Below are 10,271 nucleotides of genomic sequence, written 5' to 3'. Positions count from 1 at the left end.
CTCATAGTTTGTTCCTTTCATGCTTCTCCCTGGGACTTCCAGGGCCACTGACTTTGGGTCAGCAATGGTTTTAGAGGATCATCCCCAAGGTACAGCTTCCTTTTCATCTTTGGCATGGGAGGAAGGAAGCTGGGCTGAGGCAGCTCCTGACCAGCTCCTCCTTGCCCTCCCCCACAACCTCATTTTATGCATCCATCCATTCACTCATTTGACATTATGTATACAGCTTCTGCTATATTCCTGACATTGTTCCCTCTTCTGGGAGCAAGACCAGCTATCACAGTAACAGTAATAACCAATAAACCCCCCCCACAAGAAAAAAACCAAGGTCCCAGCCTTCAAAAAAATTTTCCAGCAATAGAAACTCAAGGTGGTTGGGTTAAGACAGGAGGGGGGAATAGTGTTGGGTAGCACACAGTGAGCCAGCTACTCAGTGGGGTGAGGGGCAGGGAAGGTTGCATTTGAGCTTGAAATGGGAAGGGAAAGAATGCCTAGTTTCATCCACTTTTCTCCATCCCCTGGAGGACCAGAGTGGGGAGGATGTGTTGAACATGAGGCAGAGAGGAGTCATGAGAGAAAACCCCAAGGAAACTGAGGCATCTGCTTTCCTTGGGGATGCTGGGATGTAGCTCAGTGGTAGAATGCTTGCTCAACAGCATCTCAAAAAACAAAACAATACCAAAACCCCTAAACCCCTCTCCTTCCTTTGGGTCAGTGTGATTTCAGATGTTCTTAATCTCCCCTGCATGCTTTTCTCCCATCCTCAAAGTCTAGAGCAAAAAAATAAACTCCAGACCTAGACTGAATGGGTTCAAAATCTGGTACTGTCATCATGTTTTAATGTTGGGAAGCTGAGGGCCAGAGAGGTGAGTTAACTTTCCAAGGTTCAGTGGTCAGCAAGTGCAGAGCTAGGTTCTTCTGACCTAACTCAAACCTTGAAATTTGTTTCAGTGAAACTGTCTTCTTTATCAAGATCTAAGCCATGCAGGGGTGGGTATCTGAGCCCTGTTCAGGGATACAGAATTCAATAGAGTTCAATGACCACCTTCTAATTGACACAGAGGCCAAATTTAAGGAAAAAACCACCCCAGTACATCCAGGTGTCTGGCCTTGAGCCAGAACAGGTGTGTATCAGCCCCTTTTTTGGCCACAGGAGGTCAGCATTGAGTCACCCACTGCCATCAGCACCAGAGCCTGCACTCTGACAGGAAGCCCTCCTGTCATTCCAGGAATGGGGAAAGGGACCATGACAGTGTTATTTGGAAGGATGTCCTAGGAACTTTGACTCAGGTTGTAGCATGTTCACGGCCTTGACTTTGCTTCTCTGAGAGTAACAGTCTTTTCTGAGGTTAGGCTCCTGAAATCCTCTCTCTCTGCTGAGTTCCCTGGTTCCCTTTGTCATGTTTCCACTCCCCACCCCTGCCCACCCTAGCCAGGCTCATCTTGGGAAACAGTCCTTGTTTCCATGGTGACCAGCTGGTCAGCTGGCTCATCCCACCACCCCACCCCCACCCCCGTCACCCTCTTCCTGGAGCTTCCAGGGAAGGGTAATGTGCATGAATGGAGAAACAGGGTGGTATTTGGTGTCTTGGGAGCTGTGGCATTGGCCAAAAGGAGTTGGGTTGTCTTTCCTCCAAAGGCCCCTGGAGGGGAGATGGAAAGGCAGTGGGGTGGGTATCAGGAGGAAGATTATAAGCAACTACATGGGGAAGTAGAGAATCCTGCAGGTTAGGAAGACTGTGTTAGGACCTCTGCCCTTTGTCTACAGGGAGGACCAGACTCAGTCTTAATGAACTGAAATCACCCAAAAAGCATGGGTGGGAGACTTTGGAATAGCCACCGAGAGATTCCGTCCCTGCCACCAGAGTGAAGAGAGACTGGGCCTCTTTAGTACCACACCCGTCTCTACTTGGGCAGGGAGAATGGACTCACCAACCTGGAAAGGATCATGCAGTTTGGATGGTTCTGAAGTGACAGAATCTTACCTTGCCTGGAAAGGGAAAGTAAGAAAACCAAGGAAAGACCAGGAGGAAGGTGGAGGAAGTGGTTCTTCTGCCCAGATGAGGTTCAGGAATATCTCTTGCACATAGATTTGCTTGTATCCTACACCCAGAGATCAGATATCCAGGTTTTGCCATGGACTAACATTTTTTTTTTTTTTTTTTTTTTTTACTGGGGATTAACCCAGAGGTGCTCTACCACTTGCTACGTTCCCAGCCTTTTTCAACTTATATTTTGAGATGGTTTCACTAAATTGCTGAGACTGACCTTGAACTCATGATCTCCTGTTTCAGCCTCCCAAGTAGCTGGGATTACAAGCATTGCTATTTTGCCTGGCTACCCATGAATTTTTAAACAGGAACGATCTAAATTTTAGGACTAGCTCTGTGAGTGTTAGCAGGTGACCAGAGTTAATTACTCACTCTCCTTCTGCATACAGTTACTGTATGTCAAAGGCTCTAATGACACAAATAACACGGATTGATCATGCATGCCTTTATCACATCCTATCATAATGATTGGTTTCCATGTCCTTCCGTCCCTTTTAAACTTCGTGCTCCTTGAGGATAGGAAATTGTTTTTCATTTCGTACAGGGCACACAATGGCTGCCTAATACTTGTTTATTGAACGGATGCATCCATCCAGGAATGCATGAATGTCAGTTCCCTTCCTCACTGTCCTAGGGAATGTAGGGGAAAGCAATGTGGGATGGATGGCATGGCATGGTGGGGGTGGGCTGACTACAGTCACTCAGCCTGGCCTGTGGTCTGTGACTCTGTGACTTTGCCTCCTACACCCACAGACCAGAGCCTTAGAGATTGTCTAGTCAACATTCTCACTGCACAGATGAAGAAATCAAGGCTGAGAGAGGGAAAGGCATTTGCCCAAGGTCAAGACAACTCATTAATAACACAGCCAGGATTAACAATTAGAACTCAAGTTTCCTTGACCTCCAGCTTAGAGCACTTCATTGTTTTTCTGGGGCTGTTCTAGGGGAGGAAGAAGGTTTCGTGAAGGCGGGTTCCAATGTCCTCTTCTCTGTCCTCTGTTAGTCCTTTTCTCACAACGAGCTTCATTCTCTCCCCTTTCACCCTATTCCATCCATCTGAAGTTTGGCTCTTGCCTTAACCCTTTACGACGCAATTAGGAATAAGGATCTTCCTTAGGGTGCCAAGACTGTTTCCTTTCCCCACTCCTTAGCCCCAGGAACTTGCGGGAGCCGGCTTGGGAGGGGTGTTGGTTGACCCTCGGGCGCCCCCTCCACGGAGGACTGAAGGAGAGGAGTTGCGGCAGAGATCTTCCCCGGATGGGCGGCCGGGCAGGAGGGAGGTGTGGAGAGCAGTGCTGGGAGCCGGGAAGGGGTGCGCGGCGCCCCTGTTGCTTCTTCCCTTTGCGGGGTGGTTATTAGGTAGGCTTGGGGAAGGCGGAGTTTGGGGGGCCGGGGGCGGGGCTGAGCTGCGCTGGGAGGAAGGGGGGGGGGGCGCGCTGGCTCTAGCTCCGCTCAGACAAAAGGCGGCGGCGGGAGCGGGCGGGAGGCGGAGCGGCGCCGCGAGGGCCTCAAGGTGACACCCGCCCCCGGCCCCGGCCCCCCCAGCCCGGCCCCTCTAGCCTGCCCCCCACCCACGGCCTCCATCCCCTTACCCCCGGTGCCCTTTCCAGGCCCCCTCCCCCCGTCGGGGGGTGGGGAGCAGCGAGGGCCCCGCCCCCTCCCGCCCCTTCCCCAGGGCCCGCGCAGGATGCCCCCAGCCCCTGGCAGCCCCCCGGGAGGTCCTGAGCTCGACGCGCCCCCTCTACGCCATGTCCCCCCCTGGCTCGGCCGCGGGAGAGAGCGCCGGCGGCGGCGGCGGCGGTGGCGGCTCCGGGGTCCCGGAGGAGCCCATGGCAGCGGCGGACGAGGGCCCCGCCCGAGAGGAGGTGAGAGCCGGCGGCCCCTTCCCCGGGCGCGGCCGCGGCCTGGTCCCCATCCCCCCGCCGTGCGCGGCCCCCACGGTTCCGCCGCAGCGCGGCCGGCGCCCCGCACCCCGAGCCGGCCGCCACAGCCGCAGTCCGGCGCCGCCGCCCCCACCTGGCTGCCGGAGCTGTCCGCGGTGGCGAGGAGGGGGCCGCGCCGGGGGCGGGGCCAGGGGTCCCGGGCAGGGGGAGGGTCCCGGGGCGGAGCCTCGCGGACCCTGGGCTGGAGTGGGGGACTAGGCTTTCCCAGGGTGAGGACGGTGGCAGGATCCTGTCTCACAGAGGGGATGCTATCTTGATGACCAGGAAGGGGGACTTCTAGGGGCTTCAGTGTCAGGAAGGCACCTTGGGGAAATGGTGGGATTACCTAGGTTAGGGCCCTAAGAAGGTTAGATGTGTACAGAGGCTGTACCTTTTGGGGTCACTGGGGGCGTGAATGTGTATGTGGGGTGCACCCCCCTCTCCCAACCCTCTGCTGCTCCCCCAAGGGGTCCCTAAACCCGAGAATCCTTAGGAGTCTTGGTACTAGGCATATCCCTAGTTGAGGGCTGTACAGTAGTCTTCTGAAACTGGAGACAAAGAGACTGAGGAAAGTACCAGAAGCACCACCCCCCAGCCTCCTGTGCACACTTGTGCTCACACATGCACATTGCACTAGACTAGGAGCACAGCAAGCAGAGACAGAACTACAGGTAGAGCCGTTTCTGGTTGTGCCTATGTTGGGACAAGCACACAACCAGCTGGACACAAACGTGCCCATATGCACACATCTCCCAGAGACAGGACACCCAAAAGGCGTACATAGGTGTGTGCTCCTTATAGGTATATGCTGTGTGCTACTTCCTGTTCCATCTACCTACCCATACTAAATCCAGGGCCTGCTGCTTGTTACTGTGCCCTTTCTTTCCACCCCTTTTTTCTTTTTCCTGGCTAGCCTCCAGGTCAGGCCTGCAGAACTAAAGGGACAAATCAGGATTCCAGCAAGAGGTCACATATTATGTGACTGCTGGGTGCCAGCACCATGGTAGGCATTCAGGATGCCAAGAATTAGGCATGGGCCCGGCCCTCAGGAGTGCTTAGTCTAGAGGAGGCTCAGACATGTAAACAACTCATTGGGCCAACCATGGGACAGAATGTGCCAAGTGCTTTAACAGAGCACTAAAAATTGTTTTCTTGTGACAAATGGCTGCCCCATATCCCCTGTTCCCATTCTCTCCCTAGCCACATGACTCTGCCTTTTGGAATACCTCCCTTTGGATTGCCTTTTGCTTAGGGACCCCAGTCCCTCCTTCCCATCCTAGAACAGAGGAGAACAATATTAGAGTGTAGCAGGAAGACTCATGGGAGTCGTCCAGAAGGGGGCCTGGGCTTCCTTGGGGGTTCCTCCTCCAAAGGGAGTATTGGAATGATTTTCCATGAGAGTTAGGGAGTTGGATGGGTAAAGGGGAATGGTTCCTCTAGAAACTAGACTGAAAATATCTGCAAGAAGTCAGGACCCCACCTGTTAAGTGGGGAGGTGATGTCAGTGGGTCCTTCCCCCCTGTCCTGGGACACCTGGAAGGTGTCTGTGAGGGGGTCCTACCTTTGCTGATGCCTATCTGTCTGTCCTCCCTTCTTCCCCATCCACGCCTTCTCCTATTTCATTGCCATCTTTGTGTCTGTCTTTGGACTCTCTCTCGGTGCCATCCTATCCATCTGTGTCTTCTTTGCTTCCTGGGCCTCCATTTCTGGCTCTGATCCCTCTCTGCCTCTTGGGGTGTCTCTCTGCACTTTCCTGTATTGGCATTCTGGTCCCTTTTACTGTCCTTGTGGCTGTCTCTGGGTCACTTCTGTGTTTGTCTCTGGTCTCTGGTTCCCGTCTTGGTCTTGCGTTTCTTTCCACACCCCCACCTGTGTCTCTGATGCTGGTCTCTGCCCCTCCATTCTCACATCCATCTCTTTGCCGGGTCCTGCCACTCTGTCTCACTTCCCACTCATCTCGGCCCCCTCCCTGCCCATCTGAGCAGCAGCGTCCCATCCAGCCCTCTTTCACAAAGTCCCTCTGCCGTGAGTCCCACTGGAAGTGCCTCCTGCTCTCACTGCTCATGTACGGCTGCCTGGGGGCAGTGGCTTGGTGCCATGTCACCACAGTGACCCGCCTCACCTTCAGCAGCGCCTACCAGGGCAACAGCCTCATGTACCATGACAGCCCTTGCTCCAACGGCTATGTCTACATCCCCCTGGCCTTCCTGCTCATGTTGTACGCCGTCTACCTGGTGGAGTGTTGGCACTGCCAAGCCCGCCATGAGCTGCAGCACCGTGTTGATGTGAGCAGTGTGCGGGAGCGTGTGGGCCGCATGCAGCAGGCCACACCCTGCATCTGGTGGAAGGCCATCAGCTACCACTATGTCCGCCGAACCCGTCAGGTCACCAGATACCGCAACGGAGATGCCTACACCACCACCCAGGTGAGAGGCTGGAGGGGAGTACAGGCATTCAAGAAGGGAGAGGGTGCTCAGACTTGCCTCCCTCTCCCCACAACCTGTGTGTGGAGGAGCACAGAGCAGCAGTAAGCTCGAATGGGCACTGCAATAAGAGGGCAGTAAGAACGACTTAACAGCAAACACCGACAGAGCCAGGATCTGAGTATTTTACAAATACTACAGTATTTAACACTCAGTGTAAGTCTATGAGGTAGGTATGTCCCCATTTTACAGATGAGGAAACAGATATGATGAGGTTGAGTAACTTGTTCAAGGTCACTTAGCTAGTATGTGGAGGAGATAGGAGTCAGCCCCAAGCTGTCTGGTTCTAGGGTGTAGTTCAGTGCTTAATGGCTACAGATGGCTTCACATGTGCAGTCTCACAGCATGGGCTCACCTGTTCAGTGAGGAGACTGCTACTGAGTTTTCTTTCACAGGTAAGGAGACCTAAGCTTAGAGACTGGCCCATGGTTTGCAACTCCTGAGTGATAGACTCAAAACCAGGTGCTTGGATCCCCAGTTCAAGGCTCCCAGAGGAGGGTGTGGGAGAATTTATGGAGAGTCCTCAGAACAATCAACACTTTCAGAATTAGACCTTTTGAGGTTCTGGAGGAGTAGGAATGTCCTTGGCACCAGTGACCTCTGTCTGAGAACTGGGATGGGTAGACAAAAGCCTGGGACCTGTGAGAAGCAGGAAGGAGGTTGAGTGATAACTAAAGCCAGAATGGGGAGCCTAGAGACAGAGGGGTTCTGCCGGGGCTCCTTTTGGAAACACATACGCAAAAATGAAGACGGGGAGGCTGCTTGTGGTGGTGAGGAGCAGCACAGGACCAAGCAGGCAGTGAGAAAAGGATCAGGTCAAGGCCAGAGGAAGCAGAGCTTACTGAATGCAGTCAGGTAAGGTTGGATTGCAGTCCTGTCCTCATCTCTAACTCATTGATTAAGCATAGGGCCTCGGTGATTCTATAACCCATACGGTAAGATCTGCCTGCTCCCGCCGCCACTCAAAACGGGACAGGCTTAGGGTTGGACCAGGCAACAAGAACAGCAATGGGACAAACGGGCGGTCGGGAGGGCCAGCAATAGCAGACAGAGGGCACCGTGGCACCGGCTCTTGGGGACTCCAGCCGCCTCCCCGCGCTGCAGGTCTACCATGAACGGGTCAACACGCATGTAGCGGAGGCCGAGTTCGACTATGCGCGCTGTGGCGTCCGAGACGTGTCCAAGGCGCTGGTGGGGCTGGAGGGCGCGCCTGCCACGAGGTTGCGCTTCACCAAGTGCTTCAGCTTTGCCAGCGTGGAGGCTGAGAACGCGTATCTGTGCCAGCGCGCGCGCTTCTTCGCCGAGAACGAGGGCCTGGACGACTACATGGAGGCGCGCGAGGGCATGCACCTCAAGAACGTGGACTTTCGCGAGTTCATGGTGGCCTTCCCGGACCCAACCAGGCCTCCCTGGTATGCCTGCTCATCGGCCTTCTGGGCCGCGGCGCTGCTCACGCTGTCGTGGCCCCTTCGCGTGCTGGCCGAGTACCGCACGGCCTATGCGCACTACCACGTGGAGAAGCTCTTCGGTCTGGAGGGTCCGGGTTCCGCTAGCAGCGCGGGCGGCGGCCTCAGCCCCAGCGACGAGCTGCTGCCCCCGCTTACCCACCGCCTGCCGCGGGTCAACACGGTGGACAGCACGGAGCTCGAATGGCACATTCGCTCCAACCAGCAGCTGGTGCCCAGCTACTCCGAGGCGGTGCTCATGGACCTGGCGGGACTGGGCGCGCGCTGCAGCGGGGCGGCGGGCGGCGGCTTCGCGCCCACCTGCCGCTACGGCGGGGTGGGCGGCCAGGGCGCGGCGGGCGTGGCCCCGTACCGGCGCAGCTGCGAGCACTGCCAGCGCGCCGTCAGCAGCTCGTCCATCTTCTCACGCAGCGCACTGAGCATCTGCGCCAGCCCGCGGGCCGGCCCCGGGCCGGGCGGAGGCGCGGGCTGTGGGGGCAGTCGCTTCTCGCTCGGCCGTCTCTACGGTTCCCGACGCAGCTGTCTGTGGCGCAGCCGGAGCGGGAGCGTCAACGAAGCGAGCTGCCCCACGGAGCAGACGCGGCTGTCGAGCCAGGCCAGCATGGGGGACGACGAAGACGACGACGAGGAGGAGGCCGGCCCGCCGCCGCCCTATCACGACGCCCTCTACTTCCCGGTTCTCATCGTCCACCGGCAGGAGGGGTGTCTGGGCCACAGCCACCGACCGCTGCACCGCCACGGCTCCTGCGTGGAGACCTCACTGTGACCTCCGGCCCTGGAGAGGCCCTTAGCGTCCTCTCTCCTGCCCCTTGCCGCCTGTGCTCCCTGCGTGTAGCAGGGGGAGACAGGAGGATGACTGAGGCTGGGCAGGTTACAGCAGGAAGAGGGGAGGGGGTAAGAGGAGAGCGCACAGACAGTCCCGGATGGGACCGAGACCCCCACCTTTCCTGTACAGAGAAGGGTGGGAGGGGGTCAGCACCTCCCCTAGAATCCCACCCATCTGGGCAGAGTCGCTCTTCCAACCCCACTCAAGTTCCTAAGGGGGTGATGCCTCCTCCTCCTACACACACACACACACACACACACACACACACACACACACACACACACACACACGAGAGATTTCCCATCCAGCCTTTCAACAGGTCTTCTGACTGTTATTTGGCAACTGTGCTGTTGGGCCTTCTCTCAAGGGAGCGGCCCTGGCAGTGCAGCTGGGAGGTGTAAAGGTTGTGGGGAAGGGCAGTTGGGGCTTTCCTTCTTCCGTTTGGTCGCCCCACGAGGCCTCTCTTGAGGGGGTGGTGGTTTGGTGAACCCGAGGGCTGGCTTCTAACCAGCTAATGAATTCAGTGGGTCTGAGGCCAGGGCCAGGTGGCAGCCCCAATACTCCATTTCCACACTCTGGAAATGTTGCTGTCCTTTTCTTGGCACTGTCCCCAAAGCTTGGGGTTTTCTTTCTGCCACTCCCTCCGCTGTTGTTTATCTCACTGAGCCTCAGGAGTCAGGGCCTAGAGGGACTGTGCTCACCACACCTACCGCACTCATCCTCTGCTCCCTGGCTCTGAAGAGCTGTTGCCAGGGTGCAGGGGAGGGGAGGGGAGCCATGGAGGTAGAGGGCCTCAGTCCTTTCTGCATACTCCTGCAGCCTCCCAGCAGCAACCTCCTCACCTGAGTACTGGGTGGGTGCTCCCTTTAGAGAGGCAGGTGTCACCCTGGCATTAGGCATTAGAGGTGACCAGGGTGAGTGACTAAGTGGAGAGATCATGAGACACTTGTGTGTCAACCAGAAAAATTAAAGAGCAGAGGGCAGTGGAGAGTACAGTGAAAGGACCTCTAAAGGCAGGGGTGTCTGGATGGCAGCCCTTTCCTCCCCCAGAACTGTGGGGAGGAGTGGAATGTGCTTGCCCCTTACACATGCCTCTCTGGGGCTGAGGATGGTGTAACAAGTCCCAGCTGGAGAAGTAGTCAATTCCAGGGGCAGGGTCAGAGGCAGGAATTCTCTAAATCTTGCCAGACCCCTCCATCTTCCCCTATCCCACAAGTTGAAGCCCTGCTGTGTCCCCCAGGGTCTTCAGAGGGGCATCCTGCCACCGCCCCAGGGCGCTGGTCTCCTGTCCTGTTCCCCCAAAGCGCTGACACTGACTTCTTTCCCCCGTGCTCCTCCACTCCAATGTGCTTCAGTGTGCATGTCTGTGTACAATCCATGCCCTCCCCACCACCCTGGCTAAAGTTTTCCCAACAGATTTAGCGTCCAGGGATAGAACTCACTTTTCAGCCTAGACAGGATTCCCTGGGCCGCCCAGGCACGGCCCACCCCTGCTGCTTCTTGCTTGCCTCAGCCATCAGAAC

The 10,271-nt window shown here is 56.4% G+C and overlaps 1 protein-coding gene across 2 annotated transcripts; it reads left to right on the top strand.

Moving 5' to 3' along the window:
- Positions 1–3,149: 3,149 nt before the first annotated feature.
- TMEM151B (transmembrane protein 151B) lies at positions 3,150–8,688 on the top strand (the record flags this gene model as incomplete). 2 transcript variants are annotated; one of them, XM_079147688.1, is made up of 3 exons in its annotated part: positions 3,150–3,916; positions 5,959–6,399; positions 7,561–8,688. In XM_079147688.1, the coding sequence occupies exons 1-3, from the start codon at positions 3,800–3,802 to the stop codon at positions 8,686–8,688; spliced, it is 1,686 nt and encodes a 561-aa protein (XP_079003814.1). In that variant the 5' UTR covers positions 3,150–3,799. The 2 variants fall into 2 exon arrangements, with proteins under 2 accessions (XP_079003814.1, XP_079003815.1); XM_079147689.1 differs by having other exon boundaries at positions 3,152–3,916; positions 6,105–6,399.
- Between the last annotated feature and the right edge of the window lie 1,583 nt (positions 8,689–10,271).

This window comes from Sciurus vulgaris (genome assembly GCF_902686455.1).
Source record: "Sciurus vulgaris genome assembly, chromosome: 7".
Taxonomy (NCBI): domain Eukaryota; kingdom Metazoa; phylum Chordata; class Mammalia; order Rodentia; family Sciuridae; genus Sciurus; species Sciurus vulgaris.
The sequence above is the reverse complement of the archived record's forward strand: the minus strand, read 5'-3'. Positions and strand labels throughout refer to the sequence as shown.